The sequence below is a fragment of the Hyperoodon ampullatus genome, assembly GCF_949752795.1.
Source record: "Hyperoodon ampullatus genome assembly, chromosome: 3".
Lineage (NCBI taxonomy): Eukaryota > Metazoa > Chordata > Mammalia > Artiodactyla > Ziphiidae > Hyperoodon > Hyperoodon ampullatus.
The window spans coordinates 42,400,188-42,426,094 of NC_136916.1; the positions used below are offsets into that span (position 1 = coordinate 42,400,188).

Below are 25,907 nucleotides of genomic sequence, written 5' to 3' on the forward strand. Positions count from 1 at the left end.
AAAATATTTCATGAAAAAGGAAAAGAAAAGAAAATAGGGTAGGTAAAGCAGGTGACAAAATCTTAAAATCATTAATCTAAGTTATGGGCATAGGAAGGTTCATTTACGCACTCTACTTTTGTCTGTAACTGGCACTTTTCTTAATTAAGAGTAATTAATTTTTAACTAAAACTTAGAAAGTACAAAATACAGCAGGGTCACGGAAGAGGAGAAATACACATTTCAAGTCCCTTAAGGAAACAGCTACAAAATCAAGAGAAACTTTGTATAAAAACTAAAGGAAAACCAAGAAAAGCATCGGGAAATCTTTCAGCCTGATTTCACAGTGACATAAAGAAATATCTGGGATTGACATATATACACTAATATGTATAAAATAGATAACTAATGAGAACCTGCTATATAGCATAAGGAACTCTACTCAGTGCTCTGTGGTGACCTAAATGGGAAGGAAATCCAAAGAAGAGGGGATATATGTATACATATAGCTGATTCACTTTGCTGTACAGCAGAAACTAACACAACATTGTAAAGCAACTATACCCCCAACAAAAAGAAAAAAAGACAGAGAAAAAGAAATATCAAGGGAATTCCCTGGCGGTCCAGTGGTTAGGACTTGGTGCTTTCACTGCCATGGGCCCGGGTTCGATCCCTGGTTGGGGAACTAAGATCTCACAAGCCAAAAAATATAAATATATATATCTCAAAAGAGGGAAATAAAATAATATTTTTAAATCCAGGTCTTCCAATTAAAAACATTACTTAAAAAATACCAACCTTATATAAGCATTGTTTTCTAGTAGGTTGGCATGTATTCCCTGTTAGAAGTAGCATGATAATTGATAGTTAGATTTGCAGGAAAGCATATAAAAAAGTTTAACCCAAGTAAAGGTGAAATACTATGGAAAAGCACATTTTAAATCTATACAGTACTGTTATGCTATAGTGACAGTGAAATAAAACTGAACGTGACAACTGAATAACTTAGAAAGAAGAAAAGTTCTGATCTATGAAGAAAGATGCATGAAAGGGAAAAAATTATTAGTCTGAGGGGTGAAAAGATGTTTGAGCTAAGCCTCACAGAAGACAGAACTCATTCTGATTTTCCACTAAAGAAAACGAAATTAACTGTACAAATTCAGTAGAAATACCTTCCTTAAATGACTATACATAATTCTGTGATAAAAGCTATACTAAGAAAATTAAATATGTCCTTCTAGATACTCACAATCTATAACCAAATGAGATAAAGTATCTGGAAACCCTTTATAAACTAAAAACTATTAATCACAGAAAATGAATTCTTAAAGTAGGACATGTCTTTCCTACCTTCAAACAGAAAGTATTCTACTCAGTATGTTCTATTTTCAAATTTCATTTTCAAATAGAACATGAAAGTTTTACAAGTACAAAGTATAACTTCTAAAAGGAATATTTAAAGCTAAATAATAAAGTTTAAATATCATACGGTTTGTTCTTGGAAGGTCTTAGGAGAACTACTTTCTTTCACAAGAAGAAGAAAGAAATACAACCCTTCAGAGAGGAAAAATATGAGATGGTACCTTTAATTCCTGGTATACCATACAACATAATACCTAAGCGTACCTAAGCTTCCTGGTATACCAAACAACATAATATCTCCCTCCTATATTTATCAATAATCTTTAGTAAACTTATATTAATTGGCTTCCTTAAGATACCAGAGGGATACTTATTACCAATCAAAATAATTTAATTGTAGAGTTGAACAAATGAAGTTAAGTTTTTAAACAATTAAACTAGGTTTCATAAATAACATTTCTTGGCAAAAGGCTATGTCACCAGAGAACTTGTCTTTCAAAATATAATTTTTACCCTCATGTGTTCTTCACTTACAAAAAAGCAATTCTGATAGAACTAGTGTATTTGCCAAAAATCATGAGTGATGACTTTTGATATAAAGATCCACACTCAATGAAAGTTTGGAGGTTTTCTAAGATTAAGGTATTGAACTCAAGACTATTTTTTAAAAGTACCTTGTGATGGTTGAAAAAATATTTCTGTTTCCTTTTTCTCCATGTCTTCCTTATGTGGTTTATATCCTCTAATGAAGTCTTCTTGAAACACATGAAGCAACTGTGTATTTGAGCCACACTACAAATATGAAAAAAGTAAAGTTTTACCTTTGAAATTCTGTATCTTCCACCCACTACCCTCCCCAAGAACCCTAATATAAAATAGAAGAAAAAAACTCTCTAACAATTTCTATTCTTTATAGAATGACTAATTAGAGTGGAAAAAGCAAGAGAAAAAAATCATCAGATAAATTACTTTCAAAGATGCTATAGTCATCAGCAGAACTGTGAAACGCTAGTAAAAACAAATCAACAGGTTTGCATCTCAAAAAAAAAAAAAACAAGTTAAGTAATCTAGGCCACTCTGAGTTCAAAAATATCAGGTCTTATGACTGGCTGGAGAAGGCCATGCAGACCATATTAAGCACACTACCATAGGTTCTTTTTCTAATTCTACTTGAGAACCAAAAAAAAAAAAACCAGAAAGGTCCTCAAAGTACTTCCAGTAAGTCTGTCTAGTGGGAATTATGAAGGATCCTATAACAGCCAGTAGGAATAACACATCTCTGAAGAAATGTATTTACATTTAAGTAACTAAGATTTCTAAAAGAATAGATGAAACATCACAGTCAGCTGATGCTACAAAATCATGTTTGGGATCTCACAGCGAAGAAGAGTAAAGATAATCACAAATAGCTACTTAGAATCACAAAAGTGAACTGAAATTCAAGGAAAGGCTAAATCCAAACAAAAGATTATGGAAGTAGGTCAAGACAATTTGATGGCTGCCCCACAGATTTCAAGGAAGGCAAGCAGCTATGATAATCTTGGCACTGAATGGATGGGCTATAATCTTAGAGAATAAAGCAAATCACCCTCCTTTCATAGTATTGATAGAAGGAAGTAAAATGACTATGACATTAGGTTGACCCACAAAATTTTTATGAAAGTGATAAGGTATTTTTATATCTCTCCATACAGAAACATAAAAAAATCCCTTCACATTCATAGCATAAAAGGTCACCTTCCCTGTGGGAACAGATGTATATGACTGATTCACTTTGTTATAAAGCAGAAACTAATAAAAATTAAAAAAAAAAAGGTCACCTTCCCCAGGGAAGAAGAATAAATGAAAGAAAAGGGAAGGGTGATGCTTTCATGGATATAGAAATCATACAGCACATTGGAAACACAGAATGATTTATAAGCCTAAGCCATTTATTAGTGCTTGCAGTTTACCAGCCCTTGTGATAAAGATAGCCACAAATGGAAAGGGAAAAATCTTCAAAAAATATGAAGTAAAAAGCAAAATGCTAGGTGAAAGAGGTCTGTAATAATATCCCATGGTACAGAGTAGAGAAGGGGCTACACTGGGGAAATGAATTTAACTCGCAGTTCATTAAAAATTAAGACATTTACGGGCTGAAGCTAATACACTCTTCTCCCATATCCCTATGGAGTGAAAAAAAGGAAATCACAAGTTAAGGGTTTCCTAGGAGGCATTAGTAATTTGAGTCTGGCAGCCACATTTCTGTTGCCAAGAGCTGATGTGGTAATTTCTCTACATTGGTGGAAATTATTACATTTTCCCTAACAGAATGTGCAAGGCATCATGGAAAAATAATGACATAACACTATATTTGTTTTTAAATATGGTTGGCTCTTTCTTCATTTCCTTGTTTGAAAATAGTTGGTAACTTCCTCATCAAAGTAACCTTTTTTCATATTTGGAATGAATATATTACTTCTATCCCCTTCAGTCCACAAACATGATCCTGAAGAAACAAATATGAGGGCTATAATGGGATTTACAAACTCCCTGTAGAGGGAAGGGTTCTCCTTCTTTTCTAGGTAGGGGCTAGGAAAGAACACTGCCTACACAAAAGACCTGTACTTAGAAAGTAAATGCATACTTTGATCCTACTTCTATCTTCATTTTAATGGATCTTATAAAAATACCTAATACTCAGCCTAACAAAGCAAACACTCTTAAAGCTGATGTCACCATCTACTGAGTTGAAATGAATAACAATATAAAAAGAAAAACCACAAACCGGGCCTCTATGCAGCTGTACTGTATTTTCCTTCATGGCTTCCCTGACTGAATCAAATGACCTTTAAACAGGAAATAAGGCTACAGATACAATTCAACTGGAGAAGAAGAATTCATAAATCATTGGAGATTTTCACTAAGGAAATCAAGAGAAGTTGGCTATATTTAGTATCAAACAAGAGAACTATTCTGCAATGAAACATAGTTGACTCTTGAACTGCACAGGTCCCCTTACATGGGAATTTTTTTCAATAGTAATTATTATAGTACTACTCAATCTGCAGTTAACTGTATATGCAGATGCAGAACTGAGGATCCAGAAAGCTGACTGTAAGTTATACGTGCATTTTCTATAGTGAGAAGGGTCAGTGCTCCTAACCCCCAAGTTGTTCAAGGTTCAACTGTGTATCTTATGCATATTAAGCACTCTGGGATAAAGTATGTTAGTAACACCAATTCATAAGCATGGTTTTACTTGGTTGGTTATTGCATTGAGTTCAATAATGCAGCCAGGTCGAGCAGTAGACTGTTGGCTCACAATATTAAACACTTCTCCAATAAGTTTCTGTAAAAAAAAAAAAAAAAGTTAATGATCAACAACATATGAATCTACTGTCAATATGACACAGCATCTCGGACATTAAAGGCCCTTCTAAATATTCACTGACTAACAAATGGCAATTCATACATTCAAAGAAATATTTCAACTTTCTTTACTCATTCTCATTTTAAAAATTAACTAAGGAAAAAAATCTATAGTGTTTACGTAAACAGTATATAACTTCAAGGCATCTAGTTCTTTGAACATGTCTTCATTTAGCAACCTTAATGCTCCATGAGAGATCTGGCTGAGGATGTAGCCCTATGCCTATGTGTATGGTTTGCAGATATGCAATGCCATATAAAAGTACAACCCTGCCAGATCGAAGATAAGGGTAAAGGTTGAGAAGTGGGACTCTGTGTCTTGGGATGGGGATGTGTAAACTAAGAGGAAGCCTAACTTTGAATCCCAAAACGCCAAAACCTTTCTGCTGAAAAAAGCAGTTTTCCTTCTCCCTCCTTCCAAGCAGCATTCTCTAGCATAAAAACTGAGATGCCGGGCTTCCCTGGTGGCGCAGTGGTTGAGAGTCCGCCTGCCGATGCAGGGGACATGGGTTCATGCCCTGGTCCGGGAAAATCCCACATGCCGCAGAGCGGCTGGGTCCGTGAGCCATGGCCGCTGAGCCTGCGCGTCCGGAGCCTGTGCTCCGCAACGGGAGAGGCCACAACAGTGAGAGGCCTGCGTACCACAAAAAAAACCAAAAACAAAACTGAGATGCCCATTCTCCTCAGCACCACCTCCACTATTTACTACCTTCAGGCCACTAAGAGGAATAAGATCCCAGCTTAGCCTAGGAGACTAAGTACAAGGTTGGCTATGGGAAAGCAGCATATACACCGGAGTTGTAGGATCTTTCCAATTTGTATCAGCAGAATTCCAGAGTGCATGAATGGGAACAGATTATAGGGTTATTAGACAAAGGAGGACAAAATATGTGCTTGGGTAGGGCTGAATTTATTGTTATGGGTATATTCACCCAAGATTCAGGATTTAAAATGTTAGCTCAGACATCTGGAAGTGGTGCCAACAGTCTGCTGGGTTTGTCCACTTGAAATCTGGACTCAACTGTGGCCTACAGTTGGTGAGATTAAAACACCGGAATTTCTCTAACACACCATGAATCTTAGCTACTTAAAGTGTGGTCACTAGACCAGTAGCAACAGCTTTTCATAAATGCAGACTCCCAGACCCCAAAGCTAATACATCTGCATTTTAACAAGCTCTCCAGATGATTCATGTGCATCCTGAAGTTTAAGAAGTACTGCTGCAGATCAATGGTTCTCAGACTTGGGTGCACACTGAACAACCTGGGGAGCTTTAATGATCACTGATGTTTAGATCCCACTTTCATACATTGACGTACTGGTCTGGGGTACAATCTGATCATCAGGCATTTTACAAGCTCCTCAGCTGCTTCCAACATATAGCCAAGGCCGAGATCTCCTCACAGGAATACCTATTCCAGCTAAGGATGTGCCTTCCCTACCCACAATTATTCTGCCAGCACTATAACCAATGGAGATACCGAATGCCTTATTTAACACTACAGGATCCCGCTCAACTTCACCCTCAATTTTAAGGGGGCACCAAAAGCTCAATAATCAAGATAAATAATATCTTAATGCAATATTTTTTTATTTTTTTGCGGTACGCAGGCCTCACTGTTGTGGCCTCTCCCGTTGCGGAGCACAGGTTCCGGATGCGCAGGCTCAGCGGCCATGGCTCACAGGCCTAGCCGCTCCGCAGCACGTGGGATCTTCCCGGACCGGGGCACGAACCTGTGTCCCCTGCATCAGCAGGTGGACTCTCAACCACTGTGCCACCAGGGAAGCTCAATGCAATATTTTTAAATAAAAATTAATGTAAAAAATCATAATGAATAAAATATCAAAATTTTTTTTAACATTTGTTTACTTATTTGGCTGCGTTGGGTCTTAGTCGCGGTATACAGGCTCTTCATTGCTCGCGCTAGCTTCTCTCTAGTTGCAGTAGGCGAGCTCCAGAGCGCACGGGCTCAGTAGTTGTGGCGCGTGGGCTTAGTTGCCCTGCAGCATGTGGGGTCTTAGTTCCCCAACCAGGGGTTGAACCCGTGTTCCCTGCATTGGAAGGCAGATTCTTAACCACTACACCACCAGGGAAGTCCCGCAAAATGTTAAATACAGGATCCAGCAGTATCTTGATGAGCCATATTGGAGCATAAGGCAAAAGTAAAACTGCACAGACATGTTTTTATGCATTTTTTAATGGTTATTTTTTTTCAGAACATTAAAGTGGTTGAAAAATATTTAAAAATTGAAAAGTAAGTATATTAAAATTCACAGTATTTTAAATTTAAGTTTATTTTTACCAAAAATAAGGTTAATTATAATTTTACTTTTCTAGCTTTAAGAAAGTAAACACTTTTTTTCATCTACTTCGATTATCTTGTTTTCAATAGACAACTTCTTAGTTTGACAGTCTCTTGACCAAGTGACAATCTTAGTTTGTTTTTTTTTATTAACATTTTTATTGGAGTATAATTGCTTTACAATGGTGTGTTAGTTTCTGCTGTATAACAAAGTGAGCCAGCTATAAGTATACATATATCCCCATATCTCCTCCCTCTTGCGTCTCCCTCCCACCCTCCCTATCCCAGCCCTCTAGGTGGTCACAAAGCAACAAGCTCATCTCCCTGTGCTATGCGGCTGCTTCCCACTAGCTATCTATTTTACGTTTGGTAGCGTATATATGTCCATGCCACTCTCTCACTTCGTCCCAGCTTACCATTCCCCCTCCCCATATCCTCAAGTCCATTCTCTAGTAGGTGTCTTTATTCCCATCTTACCCCTAGGTTCTTCATGACCTTTTTTTTTTTTTCTTAGATTCCATATATATGTGTTAGCATATAGTATTTCTCTCTTTCTGACTTACTTCACTCTTTATGACGGACTCTAGGCCCATCCACCTCACTACAAATAACTCAATATTGTTTCTTTTTATGTCTGAGTAATATTCCATTGTATATATGTGCCACATCTTCTTTATCCATTCATCTGTCAATGGACACTTAGGTTGCTTCCATGTCCTGGCTATTGTAAAGAGAGCTGCAATGAACATTCTGGTACATGACTTTTTTTTCTTTTTTAAGATTTTGTAACAAGAGTGGCATTTATGTTTCTTAAAACTAACTTCTATAGTAGAGTATAATACAGAAAAAAAGACACTTTAACAAGAGAAATATGGAGTGAATCATAAACCCACGTGATGACAAAGGAATGAAAATGCTTAAAGAAAACACAACTCCATCAAATACTACCATGCACTAAAATTAATCTGACAAACTATGTACACTTCTAGTAATTTTTTTCAAACTTAATGGTAAAAGATGTGAAACTGTGATTCAGTAGGAACAGATCAATCTCTGTTTAGCCTGGGTTTCAAACTTTCTGATGGCATCAAGTATTCCACTATATTAGAAACAGCAAGCAGTCTTAAGTACTGCATCCATACATCATGGACTTTCTTGCAATAAAATGTTTTTGTGTTTTTAACTTATCGTAAACAAACTCACAATCAGGAGGGGGAAAAAAACAACACTTTTTCCAACTCCATGTTCTGAATGGGGTTTCAGGTAAAGAATCAATGTTTGGCAAAGAGAAGAAGAATCTCTGTAAGCATTAAAGTATTGATGATATAGAAGCCCTTTGTATATATCCCAGTTTTTTATTACCAGCTTACTTTATTTTATTTATTTATTTATACTTTTTTTTTTTTTGCGGTACGCGGGCCTCTCACTGTTGTGGCCTCACCCGTTGCGGAGCACAGGCTCCGGATGTGCAGGCTCAGCGGCCATGGCTCACGGACCCAGCCGCTCCGCAGCATGTGGGATCTTCCCGGACCGGGGCACGAACCCGTGTCCCCTGCATCGGCAGGCGGACTCTCAACCACTGCGCCACCAGGGAAGCCCCAGATTACTTTATTTTAGATGACCTACACTATGGCTCAGAAATGTTAACTTTTAACAGGACTCATGACCTAACTCACTAATTACTTCTATCTGCTTAGTCACTTGCACAATCCATGTTTTCATCTCGGCTTCAACCAAGTCTTATTATTTTGTTGTTTTATTTTTACAGCAGTATTGAATGTCCTATAAGTACCTCTCCCAGTTCTATCTGGAAGCCTGTATTAGAGAACAAGCAACAACAAACTTACTGACTATATACCTCAGGCTTCTCCAATAATACTTAAACCCCTCAGCCAAAATGCCTTTTTATGGCAGGTCTGGCCTGGGGACATGGTGATGGACCTGTTCTTTAACAGCCCTGGCTATCAAAGCAAGGCCCGAAGGGACAACAGACAGAAGGAAAGTCAATTTAATTATTCTTACATCTGTCCACTCCCTCTTGGGTCATCAACACTCACGTTCTACAGGCACACTCAATAACCTAAGGTATCAAAGGGAGTTCCCATGAGAACGAGCCCAGCAGTTATCTACCTTACTTGCCTGTCATTGAGTAGGCTCTCCAGGTAAGTATAAATGCAATAGAATTCTTAAAACACAAGAACTTCCTCTTTGACTCAGAAGAGTAAGGAAACATGTGCAACATAAGCGTGTAAAGCAATAAATTCTAATCAATGTTGCAAAAAGTGCTGTTACGGTAACACCAATCAGCTCAAACTAACTTTCTAAAAACATTTTTTTAGGATAGGCTGGCTAACATTCAAAAATTGCCCATATACGTTCTTAGCTTACATTCTATTTAAACATTTCCAGAGCAAGTAGTAACTAGAACAGACAAAAAACAGACAATATATCTGGACCTAAACCTAAATGTGAAATTGGGTCCACAGGCACACTCTTAACCATTTTCCGAAAGAAACATGTTTAAACGGCTTTACAATGCAGAGCTATGGCTTCCCAGAAGGGTTGCAAATCAATCTCCACAGGTGAGCTAGTTTCCGTTGAAGTAGCTCGGTTAGGGGACACTACAGTCAGTCTTGGGGGAGCTTCGTGGTAGAGGAACTTTTCCACACAGGAAGCTGATCAAATCTTCTTTATGAATAGCTCTTCTGAGCTTTTTAACCCAAGCCAACACATCCTTATTGCGTCGCTGATAGCCAATCTGAATTCCAATATCACAACTTCCCTGATGGGTATCCACGCTTTCTTTGTAGAGGCTGGTGACGGCGGTGGCTGCGTTTTGGAAGGGAAGCCAGACAGAAAGTCCTGGCTGCTGACACACTCGGTCTTTGTAGAGCTGGGCCACAGCGGTGGCCGAGTTCTGGGACAGGTGCCACAGCTTCTGCTGCTTGTGCTCGGGCTGCGCGGCGGCCGCCGCCTCCTCCTGCAGCTCGGGGGGCAGCTGCTCGTCCAGCTCGTCCTCGGCCAGGCACTGCCGCTCCCACTTGAAGAACCAATGCTCGGGCGATGCTCCTGGATCTCGGCCTCGCCCTCCTCCTTCCGCTCCTCCATCCTCCGCGCCCTCCCGTGACCTCGCAGCCACCTCGGCCGCGTCCTCCTCAGGCGGGGCCCCGCAGGAGCGTGGTCGTCGAGAGGCCCGGCGGCGGGGCCCAGCGGCCTTCGGCGGTTCCTCACAGTGGCCCAGGCCTTCTGCACCCCGACGGCCTGCGAGCCCCGCCCCGCCGCTCTGCGCTGCCCGGGACGACCCCCGCCACAGTCCTCCCCACCCCCGCCCCCTGCAGAAGGTCGCTGCGGACAGGATGAACGCCGCTGCCTCTCGCCTTGCCGGCCTGAGCGCGTCTACCGCCCGCCATGGCGCCGCGGCCTCCCCGTGCCCGCCGCCGCCTCATACCGCCGACCGCTCCCCGTAGCCCTGCCTGCGCCGCCGAGACCACCCCAAAGACTACATGACTTTTTGAATTATGGTTTTCTCAGGGTATATGCCCAGTAGTGGGATTGCTGGGTTGTATGGTAGTTCTTTAAATAGTTTTTATTTAACTTCAGCTTACTAAAACTTCTTTTTGCAGGGCAACATTGTGACTTATCTTTTTTTTTTTAAGTTCTCAAGTCTACTTCTAAATATGGATAAGACATCACTAATCATTAAAGAAGTGCAAATCAAAACTACAATGAGGTTATCACCTCACACCAGTTAGAATGGGCATCATCAAAAAGTCTACAAACAATAAATGCTGGAGAGGGCGTGGAGAAGAGGGAACCCTCTTGCACTGTTGGTGGGAATGTAAATTGATACAGCCACTATGGAGAACAGTATGGAGGTTCCTTAAAAAACTAAAAATAGAACTACCATACGACCCAGCAATTCCACTACTGGGAATATACCCTGAGAAAACCAAAATTCAAAAAGAGTCATGTTCCACAATGGTCATTGCAACTCTATTTGCAATAGCCAGGACATGGAAGCAACCTAAGTGTCCATCAACAGATGAATGGATAAAGAAGATGTGGCACATATATACAATGGAATATTACTCGGCCATAAAAGGAAACGAAATTGAGTTATTTGTAGTGAGTGGATGGATCTAGAGTCTGTCATACCGAGTGAAGTCAGTCAGAAAGAGAAAAACAAATACCATATGCTAATACAAAGATATGGAATCTAAAAAAAAAAGGTGGTTCTAATGAACCTAGGGACAGGACAGGAATAAAGACACAGACTTAGAGAGTAGATTTGAGGACATGGCTAGGTGGAATGGTAAGCTGGGACAAAGCGATAGAGTGGCATGTACATGTATACACTACCAAATGTAAAATAGATAGCTAGTGGGAAGAAGCCACATAGCACAGGGAGATCAGCTCGGGGCTTTGTGTCCACCTAGAGGGGTGGGATAGGGAGGGTGGCAGGGAGATGCAAGAGGGAGGAGACATGGGGATATATGTATATGTATAGCTGATTCACTTTGTTATAAAGCAGAAACTAACACCATTGTAAAGCAATTATACTCCAATAAAGATGTTAAAAAAATAATAATGTAAAATATTCACTGCATGTTGAAATTCTATTTTGGATATATTGGATTAATGAAAATATGCTATATAATTAATATCACCAGTTTCTTTTCACTTTTAAATGGTTGCTAGAAAACTTTTAAGTTACATGTATGGCTCACATTATATTTCTATTGTACACTGCTGTTCTAGAAGCATCAAGATAAAGAGAGAGAGAGGGAGGGGTTACTATTAAAAGAATAAGAGTATTATAGGTATAAGACCTCTTATCAAAACACTGGAGGACAGAAATAACAGTCTCTAAATTTCTGAGGGAAAAAGAAAGATCTTAAATCTAGAATTTAATATCCAGCCAAACTTATCAATTAAATGTGAAGGGAAAGGGACTTCCCTCATGGTCCAGCAGTTAAGACTCTGCGCTCCCAATGCAGGGAGCCCAGGTTCGATCCCTGCTCAGGAAACTAGATCCCACATGCCACAACTAAGAGCCTGTATGCCGCAAATAAGACCCGAGGCAGCCAAATAAATAAATATTTTAAAAAATAAATATGAAGGTAAAATAAACACTTTTCCAGCCATGTTGGATTCAGAATGATTTCAGAATCCTTATCTACCAGGCAACCTTTCTTTTTAAAAAATTTACAATATTTGAGGATGTAATCTATTGACAGTACAGGAGAGAGAAAAGCAGCTCATGGTGCAGGAAACAGTGGTGGAATTCCAGGTGTGAAACGGAGAGGATGACACGTCTGCAGCATCTCAAAAAACACAGCTCAAATTAAAACACCAGATCAAAAGACCCTAAAAGGAATTCCTCCAAGAAGAGAAACAGGAAGATTTAACAGGCAGGACAATTAAGAAGCTGGGAGCTCTTAGCCCAGTGCGGAAGAAGACTTAGGTTTTTTTTTTTTCCTCTCAACAAGAAAAAAGAAGCCCAAGAAATTAGAAATACCAAGAAAACAACTGAAAAATCAGAGAAAAAAGTTTTGATTCAAATACAAGATGAGCAAAACTGTGGCCTGATCACTTGATGGAATATAAGAAAGGTCATTTGAATTTAACCCTTTGGTCTTTCTCCCTTGAGAGAATCTGTGACAAATAGTTGAAATGATCACATTTACATAATTATAATTAGATGGTTACTAGTTTCAATTTTCATAATCAAACCATAAGACCTAATTTTAGTTATAGAATAGAACGTGCATGGCATAAAAGACATTGTAAAGGTAACGCTCCAGCTGGCAGAAGTCAAGTTGAGAGTAGGAGGAGGGAAGGGTGAGTGCAGGGGTGCAACTTTCTTCGTTTTACTTTGGGATGATACAAGAGATACTGTGTAAAGAAGACGGAACGAAAATACAGGACTATGTATACATCACTTAAAAGTATAAAGGCAGCTAATAGAAAAACCATACGAACTAATACAACTAGCAAAACTCAGTGGAGAGAGAGAGACAAGTGGAATGCAAGCTGAATTCCCTGTCTATCAAAGAAGATGGAAATGACTTGATTTCTACTGCTGGTAAATTAAGAAACTGAAATCTAAGCATATCATTTAGAATTGTGGTGGTAACTTATCAAAAGAATTAAAAACAAAAGGTTTAAAGGGGTTTCCAATAAAGTGTGGGACTTGGGTAGGGGAGGTGATACAGAATTTTTATTTAATAACAGTACAGTATATGCTGTTTGAATTTTGAAACTGTGCACATGTTTAAAAATGTTTTTGAAAATACATTTATAAAAAATTGATGTTAATAGGTATAAAGAAAGCCTCAATTAAAGAGTAATTCTTCCCTAAAAAAAAGAAAGAAAATAAGAACAGTTTCAAATCAAGAATGTAAGCTCCACCTGCTATATAAAATAAATAAATAAATAAAAGAAAAAAAGAAAAGAAAAAAAAAAAGAATCTAAGCTCCTAGGACTTCTCTGGCAGTCCAGTGGTTAAGACTCCACGCTTCCACTACAGGGGGGACGGGTTCGATCCCTGGTCCAGGAACTAAGATACCACATGCTGCATGGCTCGGCCAAAAAAAAAAACCAGAACCTAAGCTCCTATCTCAAGAAACCTAGTAAACGAAAACCAAAATAAATCAAGCGTAAGGAAGAAAATAATAAAGATAGGGCAGATACTAATGAAAATTAAAACCAAAGAGTTCAATGAAACAAATAGCTGGTTCTTTAAAAACATCAATAAATTAACAAACTTCCAGCTGAAAAGAAAAAAAGAGGGAAGATGCTAATAACCATATCGTTAGCATGTGCCCCTGATGTAACACAAGAAGCGTACTTCACACACCTGAGGTATTTTTCCCCAAAACTCATAACTCCAGTCTAACCATGAGAAAAATAGCAGACAAACCCAAGTCGAGGGAAAATACAATAAAATATCTCACCGGTACTACTCAAAATTGTCAAGGTCATGAGAAAAAGCTGATGAAGATGAAGAAAACTTAGAAACTGTCCCAGATCAGAGAAGACTTAGGAGACATGACAACTAAATGTAATATGGTTTTGTGGATGAAGTCCTGGAACATTAGTGGAAAAGGACATTTGTGGGAAAAAATCAGCTAAGTCTTAAAGTCTGGGGTTTAATTAATCATATCACACCAATAACAGTTTCTTAGTTGTGACAAATGTATTCTGGTAACATAAGATGTTAACAATAGGGGTATATGGGAACTCTGCACTATATCTCCAACTTTTCTGTAAACCTAAAACTATACTAAAATTAAAGATTTGTTTGAAAAATTAAGTCTCTGAATTAATTATTGTTTTCAGAGTACAAAGAGAAAGAGAAAGATAGGCTCATTAACAGAGGCTGACGGTTTAATGTTAATAAAGATCAGGATAATAAAGAACTCCTAATTCCTACTTTGTCTCTGGTCTTCTATTTCAAGAATTTAGCTTGCAAAAGTAGAAAGGACCAAAAATTTTCTACAATGAGTAAGTATTACTTTTTAACTTTAAAAAAAATAATGAAAATGGAGGGTTTAAGAAAAAAGTACAGGGCTTCCCTGGTGGCACAGTGGTTGAGAGTCTGCCTGCCGATGCAGGGGACATGGGTTCGTGCCCCGGTCCGGGAAGATCCCGCATGCCGCCGAGTGGCTGGGCCCGTGAGCCATGGTCGCTGAGCCTGCGCATCCGGAGCCTGTGCTCCGCAACGTGAGAGGCCACAACAGTGAGAGGCCCGCGTACCGCAAAAAAAAAAAAAAAAAAAAAAGAAATAAAGGAAAAAAGTACATTGGAGCAGAAGACCAAGATAAATTTTAAAATTCCAAGAATGTATCCAACTGCTCTAAATGAATTTATACTTTCCTGGAAAAAATAATGCCCAGGTTATTGAGAAATTTTGCCAATGAGAACAATGAACCACAGAGGATGTTCTCTCTGAGAAATCATGGGGATTGCCACAGCCAAAAGACTAAAAACAGGCAAAGGTTCCAATTTTCAAAAAGGAAAATAACATACTTCTGTAAGTCAGAATAAAGAGCCTGACGTCTATCTAGTACAACGCTTTAGTCATCAAGAGACATTAGGATACACACATTCAACCTACTATACATTAAAACAATCATCTCCTACAAATCTGACTTCCTTTTTTGACTGCAAAAGATTTGGCAGACAGGGTGTATTTTACTTCAGTGAAGTACACCACAAGCTGCCTCATGCAAATCCTTGGGATAAGCTGGAGAAATATTCTAGACAATAAAAATGGAGAAAGATTTCAAATGTATACTGCTAGGTTCTTTCTTCAGTCCAGTACTGTTTAACATTTCTGTAATTGACTTAGATGAAGATGTAGAACAGCACTCATCAAATAGGCCAGTGATGTAAGTCATAAAGCAGTAACACTGGATTCAATAATTCTGGATTCAAAAGGATACTGAAAGGATGTACTGTTGAGCTGAGCCTAGCAAGGTGAAATGCAATAGGGAAATAAGTCTATATTTGGGTCCCAAATTCAAATGCACAAATATAGAATGGCTTACTAGCAAAAAAAAAAAAAAAAAAAAGGCTCCGTGATATTTAATTGAAAGTCAGCTCAATATGAATTACATACAAAGAATGCGGCGTGCCTGCCCAAACATAGTATCTACTGAGAGACTCCACAATACTGCTATATTCTAGTGATCCTACAATGCCAGGTGTATAAACAAACTGAAAGCTGCTCAGAAAGTAACCAGGGTCAAATATAAAACAGTTAGATAAATTTATAGGCAGAGGAGCAGCAGGTTTGGCCTGAGGAAAAAAATTGGGGGGTTCCAACATAGGTGTCTGAAGTGCTCTCACATGTAAGAAATCTTAGACTTATTCTAAATGGAACTAAAGCTAACAAGTAGAATTTAAGGATTACAAGTTTAATTTCAATATAATAGTGATGGTAATTCAAAGACAGAATCAGCTGTGTTTAGAGTTGAGCTTCCCTCCTTGGAGGCCAGATGACAAATTGGCAGGAATATGGTAGAGACAAAGTATCAGATGGCTGGTTAGACTAGGGGACCTTTAAATCTTCCAACTCTATAATTTTAAAGGTGCTACTTTTCTAGACTTTCTCTATGCCGAACTTGTGGCTTCAGTCCAATTACCACTGTTTCTGGAACAAGCCTTATTTATACACGTACTTTCCTGTATCCACTCAGGCTATTCTATCACTCAGCAAAGACCAAGGATTTGTCTTTCTGAATCTATCAAAAATGAACTCAAGGGGCTTCCCTGGTGGCACAGTAGTTGAGAGTCCGCCTGCCGATGCAGGGGACACGGGTTCGTGCCCCGGTCCGGGAGGATCCCACATGCCGTGGAGTGGCTGGGCCCATGAGCCATGGCCACTGAGCCTGCGCGTCCAGAGCCTGTGCTCCACAATGGGAGAGGCCACAACAGTGAGAGGCCCATGTACCACAAAAACAACAACAAAAAAAGAACTCAAATACTGTCCTTAATAAAAACTTCTATGCCTACCCTACTCTGATCCCTCTTGCCCCTGAATTATGAAATAGTGTTTGGCAGTAAATTACATACCAACTTCAGACACCTCTGCTTCTGTCTTAAACTGTTATTTAACCTTTTATAATAACTTCTCTCCTCTGCTAAATTTAAATCCCCTTAAAGGCAGACACTGTATTCCCTACACGTCTAGGGGTACATGGCAGACATTCAAAAACAGTCTTTGAGGGACTTCCCTGGTGGCGCAGTGGTTAAGAATCCGCCTGCCAATGCAGGGGACACAGGTTTGAGCCATAGTCCGGGAAGATCCCACATGCCACGGAGCAACTAAGCCCCTGCGCCACAACTACTGAGCCTGCGCTCTAGAGCCCACAAGCCACAACTGCTGAAGCCTGTGCACCTAGAGCCCATGCTCCGCGACAAGAGAAGCCACTGCAATGAGAAGCCTGTGCACCGCAACGAAGAGTAGACCCCGCTCGCCACAACTAGAGAAAGTCCATGAGCAGCAATGAAGACCCAATGCAGCCATAAGTAAATAAATAAATAAATAAATAAAAATAAAAATTAAACAAAACAAAAACAGTCTTTGATTTTCAATATTGGAAACATTTTTATTAGAACAGTTATTTTATTAAAAGGCACGTTTTTATAGGTAAATGGAAAATTCACCATTCAAATCTGAGTACTGACTAATATGCATGACTTCCAGTTCAAATAGAGAACTACCAGAATGAGACAATGCCACCCACTGATAACATATTCTAACCAGAGGACTTTTAAAATAGTGAATCAAGCTCAGAAAAGTTCAAATTTTCCAACCTAAACATAGAGGTTGGTAAAGCTGCCTTAAAACCTTTCTTGAGCAAAAAAAGATTAACAGAACCAAAATAAAGAGTGAAAAATGTCAAGAAAAATATCACATTTTAGAAAAAAAATCATATTTATTTCTTTAAATATAAAACGTATTGATGTGTGATGTGATATACAGACTGTAATTTTTTTTTCTTTTTGGCCACGCTGTGTGGCTTGTGGGATATTAGTTCCTCAACCAGGGACTGAACCTGGGCCATAGCAGTGAAAGCACCAACAGACTGTAATTTTGATTCATGTAAATTGGAACACAAATTAAGAAAAAACAAACTAGTCACACAGAGCCCAGAACAGATGCTCACTCCCTGAACACCAACTAACAAATAAACGTCCCAGACAAATTAAAAGAGAATTCCTTATTAGCTTAGATATATTAATAAAGATTAGGAAATACTTACTGAAGATTCTGGATCTGACAGTTCATCCAATAATTTTCTTGCATCTACCACAGCTTGGTAGAGTCTCAGATTTTTGCCATCAGAAGCAACAAAGCAAGCACTCGCAGAATTGCAATATGTGCCTGAGAAAGTAAACACTTAGCATTATAATATATAGTTTATTTTTATTACTGGCTGAAGTATGAGAAAAAATATTCACACTTCTCTTTTTAGACATAACCATGGTCCAGAAACACAGATACAATTAATAGAAATAAAATTATTAACCAAAAAAATTCAACAAATAGGTTATGAGAGGGAAAAGATGAAAAACAAAAGTCTAGAAACTCTAAACTTAAGTCTGATGCCTACATTCTGAATACTTATTAAAAATCTTCCTAATGACAAATATAAATCATTTTGTATATAAATAACTGTTTTAAAGCTTTTATTAATTTCACTATTAAAATGAACACTTACCAAGACAGTAACTAGGAATAAGAGTTGGAAGCCAAGCAACGTTAGAGAAGGCTGAAGTATGTAAAGAGTTAATTCGCGCCAACTCCGATACTCCTCCAGTGTATGACAAAGGTCCTATTGGGTCCACGCGCCACAGAATAAGTTCACTGTAGATGGCATTCGGGTCGTGAAATGTACGTGTTGCTGCATTTCTGAGAGGTTGTTTCGAGGAACCCTTTATGTGTCTTACAGGATCCATTAATCTACTTAATTTATTGTCTGAGTCCCACTGAAAATCTGATTCAGGAGTCAGCAGAGCATTATGATGAGATGATGTCAATAATAATGGTAAAACTGAATGACATGCCAGGTCATTGAGGTGAAATCTATGACCACAATATCTAAATTTGTGAGATACAGTTAGAACAGTGGTAAAGGCAGACTTATCAGCAAAAGTGACTGCCCATTGATTTAAAGAGCCATCTATGTGTTTAGAGACCATCATTACTGTGGGAGCTAAAATGTTCATATTTGTACTGTGTGGTCCAGAATGCAGCTGTGATCCATGAGGACTGCATTCAGCCATCAGGTCTTGGTGTAACAGAGTGTGGTGAGAATCTTTTGTAGCATTTATACAGGCATACATCATGATATTTTTACTAAGAGAGCTTGCATCACCAGATGGAAATGCAACAGGAATCCGAGAAGAAAAAGAAACCTGAAAAACACAATTACATGATTCAGTGCAAGCAGTCTGCCTCCTATCAAAGTCTTCCAAAAATACTTCCATTTTCAAAATGGCTTCCTAGTAAAATATATCATTTTCGGCCTTATTATGGTCTAATCCTTTTCCTCTATTTATATAGTATCATATCTCTATTCATCACCTATGAGAAAACTGAAGAAATAATTTCAAGTATTTGAAACTTGAAACTTGCCTGTATCTCTAGATGACTACAACCATAAATCTAAACAAATATTGTTCAGAAAGATAACTGATAAAGATAGTAGATTTAATTAATAAAACTGAAGAAGTGGAGGGGACTCATCCTGAGTCACATTTTTAGGGTAGTTTCTTAAGTTTATTCAGAATATTGTGAATTCCCAGAAAAAATGAATACACATACATTCAAGTACTCAGTATCACATTTCAAAGCCAAATTCATTTTACTTAAATTAATCAAGTTTATAAAATCTGTGGTCATTGACCCCTTTGGTAGCAAGTTATTCTCTTCTCAGTTGCTTATCAAAAATAAAATCATTGAGTATTTCTGAAAACCTGCTAAATCTGAATAGCAACTGTTTTACTTTTTTAAGAAGTGTAAAAATTGCTTCATCAGTAAAATATACCTGGACTTGTCTAAATATTCCAGGATTATATTCATCCAAATACTTTACATGCCACACTAGGAAGGTACCATCTACCGGGTGTATAGTAAAAAGCATGTCAGGATTCTTATTCCATTCAGTTAGCAGCATTTCGATCTTCCGATCAAGCAGGACTGTAGGCAGTGGCATTGGTACACTAGGTAGTGAACAGGTTCTAGGACTTCCCTCTCTTTCTCCATCTTCATGTTCTGATGATCCTGTACCTGCTTCAGATTCTCTATCCAGGGATAATTCTAAATCAGAAAATAAATTTATCAGTACATACTAACAGAAATACTATAGAAAATTCATTTATATACTAGACTATCAAATTCATTTACATACTAGACTATACTACAGAAAATCATTTACATACTAGACTATCAATAAATAGCATACTAACTTTAGAAATCATGAATCCCTTTTACAACTTATGGCCAGGAAAAAAAACCAAGGAAGGAAACAATTTTCTGGTCTGAACTGAAAATTACTACATTTCTTAGTTTTAGATAAATCAAAATTTCATTCACACTATCACATTATCTCTATTATTACCATTATTAGCAAAACCTGTTACTCCCCCCAAAAAGCATGGCTTCCGAAGTAATACATTACTCAAAGCAATATGCTATAACAAAGCAAAGTTAGATGGTAGATGGTCCATAGTAGATGGTCAGTAAAGACCTGTGGAATGAATGGAAAAGTGAAAAGGAAGGAGGGGAGGAAGGAAAGATTACAAACCAAAGGTGGTTTCACAAAAAGCTGTCAGCCTGTAAAAAAGAAAAATCTGAACACAGGATACTAACCATGGTCTAGTTTCATACGTAAACCCCTCTCTCTTTCCTCCTGTGAACGTTCATCTTCTCTATCTCCTTTGTCGTTTTCATGATCCACCTGCTTTTCAGAAAGTGTTCGTAATTGCTGCATAAATATTTCAGTAGATGATGTAAAATGAAATTCTTTGTTGTTTAACCAATGAACTACAAAGCCCCCATTTCCATCATCAATGTTAAATACAGTGCCAACCAAGACATTTGGAATATCTGTGGAATCAAAAAAGATAAAATTTCAATGTGAATTTCTAATGTCTTTTAAAATATTACATGTGCCTATAAAGACTAATTCCATTACACAGAAAATGTGATAAACAAAAAGTAAACATAACTCTAGCACGATTTGAAATTTTTAATTGAATTTAATGGTAAATGAACTAATGGCATAGACATGGAATTAAATTACTAATTTAAAAATGAAACACACCTAATGCACAAACTTTTATTGAATCCTGGTTTGGGGATGAGGGAACAGAAAGACAAAACAGAAAAGCAAATCTAAAAGACATTTTTGAGATGACTGAAATTTAAATATGAACTGAATATCAGAGATTATGGAATTATTTCTAATTTTCTTAGGTATGATAATGATATTGTGATTATGTAAGAAAATTTCCTTATTCTTAGGAGATACTTGCTGAAGTATGTAAGGGTGATATGCCATGATATGTGTAACTTACTTTGAAAACATTAAGAAAAATTTCACTCATACACACACCCACATATAAACATACATATGTGTGTATATACAGAGAGAATAAAGCAACTGGCAAAATGTTAGCAATTGTTGAATCAAAGTGGGTGAAATGAGTGTTCACTGTACTATTCTTCCAACTTTTCTGTTTTAAACTTTCCTCAAAAGTTGGGGAAAAATAATGCCAAGAAAGAACACAGGAAGGCAAGCAAACTTCTAAGTATAGCAGATTTTCTCCATGTGGGGTAACTGAAATTCATGCTATAGATCAGTTCACGTAAAACAGTATAATTCAAAAAAAAAAAAAACTCCTTAATCCCAAATCAAATTATAAATAATCCATTCAATAGAAAGAAAAAGAGACTGGGGGGAAAGCATCCAGATATCACTCTTTTGGAACTGTATTTGCTAAATACCTATCTTTATATAAATAAACATTTAAAAAATAAAATCCTCTGCACCCTGAAGCAATAGACTTCCATTTCAATAAAACGTAACTATAACTTTATACAAATATAGTTCTTCCAGCAATGTAATATGAAACTAATAGGCCTTGTCATATGTTTTTCATGCAGAAAGAAAACAATGACCTTAAATAGAAGCTTTAAATATGCTCTTGCCAACAATGAACCTGCCTCAAAACACTTCTCAATGACATAGGAGGAAAAGAGCAAAAAGAAAACATCAAGGTTAGAAGAAAAACTATCTTTCCCGAAGTGTAGGACAAGAAAGTCTATGAGTGTACAAAACAAGATATGCTGAAATATAAGGAAAACTATGCAAAAATATACTTAGATAAAGTTATAAAGAAGAGTTAAGAAGAAAGAATAATAGTGAAAATACAAAAGGGTGGGAAATCACACTAATTAACCAGGCTGCCACCACTTGTGTTCATCTCCAGGTTCAACTAAAGCTCTAATTACTTAGAAACTTTGCCATATTCTAGACAAACAATGGTGCTCAAAAATACTTATTTGAAGTTATTCCCTGAGGATCACACAGTCTCAATTTAAGAAATGGCACCTTATATTTCTGTTCCAATTAAGAAGTATTTTAAAAGGAAACATGGAGTATTAGCATAAAATTAGAAACAGGTTATAAAAGTAGTCCCACTTTTCTATTTATTTATCTTATTTTAGCAGATAAGAAATAAAACTTTACTATCCTTTACCTGTGGCGGGATTGATGCTCGCTGCAATGTGAAAATGACACAGTGCATTTGCGTGATGGGAAATGTGTCTTTGAACTTCATGCGTTGCCATCTGGTCATGCATTAATTCAGTGTGTGTTACAAGAATGGAAGACTTCCTTTGTCCTTTTCTTAAATTTTTCAAATGGTGTATTGTCTAAAATAGAAAAATAATTACTAAATCCAAGTCTAGGAAGTCTAATAAGTGCTGATCAAAGTACTTTTGATTATTAAGGATTTTACAATTTTCCTCTCTGTAAAACCTGACCATCTTAAAGGAGACTTTAACTACAATAGAACAACTTAATATATTCTCCACTGGTCTTGCAAATTTTATAGTTCAAGGCAGTAGTTGCTCAAAAACACTTATTATCTGCAGAAACCCCTATAAAGATTAGGAGTCCAAAGTCTAGTTTTTTCAGGATATCCCAGTACTGAGATGAAATTTACTAGTCATAAGGGTGTAAAAAAAAAATTCCAAATCTTCCTATCAGGAAGAATATTCCTCCCCAAAATTATCACTTAGAACTAAATAGCCAGCTAAATAATCTAATATATAACCTCTATTATAAAGACAAAAAAAGGGTACAAAAATACAGAATAACAAGGGGAACCTTAACTTAGATAAGAGTAGCCAGGAAAGACCCCATGAAAGTGTTGACCTGTGGAATTTGTTCAAACTGAGATATGTGTCTATGATAAAAATTCTGTACTGGCATACTCCATCATCTGAACTATTCTGACACGGGACCATGTCAACTCTCAGCACAATCTTTTCTCCACACCATAACCCCATCACACAGCAATTCCTTATTCTGTCACTTAACAATACCATGCTTAATAATAATATACCATTCTTTTCCTTTGTTCCTTGCAATCAATTAAATAAAATGTGGCATCCTCTCAGTTCTTTCTGCAGTAAAGTAAAACATCTGGACCTTCCTTTCAATTCCACAGCCCTTGTCCCTTTTCATGTGAAAAACAGTATCAGTTCTATGGTGTGTCCTCTGTCTCTGGTCTCCCTGCTTATTTCTTTGATTACACCTATCAAATTATTTTCACTCAATCTTTGACATTTATCATTATTTTAAATTAGATTGCCAAGGCTGTGCTATACTGGTCAGTTATCTTCTCCTAGGAACAAAATGTATAATTTAAGTATATATAGAATTATATAGACCTTGCAGTTAGGGGTTTTATAGGAAAGGACATTAGAAAGCATAATAGCTCATAAGTCAGATAATCAGGCTTTTTCTATTAAAAACAATTTTAACATTACTAATTGACAACATTTTATTAAAAGGCAGCAAAAATGTGTCAAATACTGATTACATATTATTTTATTTTTGCTTTTATTTTATGTAGCAATTAGTAATTTGATTTAACAAACACTTGAAAAGAAATATATTAGATAACATGGAGGATATAAAGATATCTAAAAGCCCTTAGGCTCCAAAAGCTCATATGTAATTTAAAGATAAAATATTATACAAATATATATAAATTATTGTAAACATCTAGTAAATAAAGTACTTTTTCCCACTAAATTTCAATCAATAGCAAACCATAACTCTAACTGTTCTGACTTCTGCTTTAATTTCATTTATGCTTTAAATGTTGGAAAAAACTGTATAAATAGTGCCCAATCACAGAGAGCATCAGAGCAGGACTACTTTACATAAAACTTTAAAGGACCACATCCTTAGCCTATTAAACCCCCAAAATATTTCTGCTTGCCGAAACTGCAAAACCATTTTGGCTATGCAACCACTAAAGTGTTAATGTAAACATGCAATGTAAAAGTTTAATTAGTAATGTACAGATGTTTATAACACATTAAGTATAAAAAGCAAGTTATAAAACATTACTGCATTATATGATCTCAATCTTGTAAATAAAAAAATGTACAAACACATATTGGAATAGCTGGATTATAAACTCTACATTTTTTTCCTTTTCCTAATCTAATTTTAGAATAAGCATATACTCTTTGTGTAATAAAGTCGCACGAAAAATTAAGAAAATTAGCAATCTAGGTTTACTATAATAAATTTCTGGTAATTTTAAATAATGTGTTTATCTCATTTTATTCCCTAATCATAATGGGCACAACAGTTCATACTATATTATAAATAATCTCATTTCTTAGAAAGCACTTTTGTTTTATATATAGTATTTAAAAACTAGAAAAATTATTTCACTTTCAAAATATTAAACCATGAAAACTGTGCAATTATATAAGTTCACTTAATATCTTAACACCTTTATTCTTATTCATAATAGTCATTTTTAATTAGAAAAATAAATGTAAAATTTAATCCTCGTGAAACAAAAGCAAAATATTTTTATTTTTATCTGTTTATTTTTTTAAAGATTGCTGTGGTTTATTTATTTAATTAATTTTTTTTTTTTTTTTTTTTTGCTGCGCCGCGCAGCTTGCGGGATCTTACTTCCCTGACCAGGGATTGAACCTGGGCCCCAGCAGTGAAAGCACTGAGTCCTAACCACTGGACTGCCAGGGAATTCCCCACAAAATATTTTTAATAACAACCAATTTCAAAGACTTTTACATGTTTTATTAATCAAAGCTGCCTACTCCTATAGATTTTCACACTCAACATGAAAAGTGAAAGAACTAAATTTATACTATTTATCTAGACTACATATCTGAGATCATTACTGTCTATATCTGTCTTCTAAGTGACATAAAATAAGTGAGAATTCTTTGCCATTAATTTCGTCATTACGTGTACCACGCACCATCTGCAACTTAGCTTATGAATTCCCACCATACTCACATTATCTTCAAGATTCATTTACCATTTTAAATAATACAGTACCTCAAGAGCATGTTGTACTCTGTCTTTGTGTCTTCCAGCATGAGTAAGGCTGCTGGCAGTGCTGGAAGTGGTAGTCTCGCAAATTTGCTCACCCAAAAGACAGTCTTCTGGTAATACGGTTTCTGCCCACAGCCGGCAGACACCATCATGGCATGAAGTTAATAACACATTACAGACAGAACCTCTAATGATAAAGAGAAATGAACAAAAGTTACTATGAGTATCAATGACATGAAAAATTAAAGGCTATTAATATTTAGTTCTTAATCCTTAAAGATGACATTAACGCAAAACAGTATGATCTATGTGTAGTTATTTTTCCAATAATGATAATGGATTTCTACTGACTATTTCACACTCTTACCAAACCCCATTTATTACCTGCTCAGACCTGCAAGGTGGTAGGCTGGACATAGGGTGCAATCAGTTACCATAAAATAAGAACAACCTAACTGTCCCTGACACTCACCTTAATTCATTAAACTTATGTCTTGAACAGCTAAACTAAATGACAGTATAGTATGCTTCCAATTGCTTTAGAAATTACATTGTGTGGAGAAAGAGTATCAATGGAAGAGCTTGAAATCACGCACAGTATGGCTGTGAACATCATAAAAACTAGGAAATGGTCCTGACGAAGGAAACAGAAATTAATGCCAGATTATATACATGTGCTGCTTGAAAACAAGGCTCTGGAGGATTAGTATCTCCTAAACGA

General features: G+C 36.9%; 1 protein-coding gene and 1 pseudogene across 10 annotated transcripts in view; both read right to left on the reverse strand.

Annotated features, from left to right (window-relative positions):
* DMXL2 (Dmx like 2) overlaps window positions 1–25,907 on the reverse strand; it is a gene marked incomplete at both ends in the record, with an annotated part of 175,883 nt that overhangs the window by 87,399 nt on the left and 62,577 nt on the right. For 8 of the 9 annotated variants that reach the window (XM_079701342.1, XM_079701341.1, XM_079701337.1 and 5 more), the window contains 8 exons: window positions 2,016–2,133; window positions 4,583–4,672; window positions 17,828–17,949; window positions 18,287–18,983; window positions 19,616–19,887; window positions 20,440–20,676; window positions 22,332–22,506; window positions 25,190–25,373. In XM_079701342.1, the coding sequence (XP_079557468.1) occupies window positions 2,016–2,133; window positions 4,583–4,672; window positions 17,828–17,949; window positions 18,287–18,983; window positions 19,616–19,887; window positions 20,440–20,676; window positions 22,332–22,506; window positions 25,190–25,373 (1,895 nt within the window). The remainder of the gene's footprint in view (window positions 1–2,015; window positions 2,134–4,582; window positions 4,673–17,827; window positions 17,950–18,286; window positions 18,984–19,615; window positions 19,888–20,439; window positions 20,677–22,331; window positions 22,507–25,189; window positions 25,374–25,907) is intronic. The other variant, XM_079701340.1, reaches the window with a different exon arrangement.
* On the reverse strand, window positions 9,576–10,163 carry LOC307050824 (HUWE1-associated protein modifying stress responses 1-like; annotated as a pseudogene). The gene has a single exon. The product of its transcript is annotated as an HUWE1-associated protein modifying stress responses 1-like (transcript).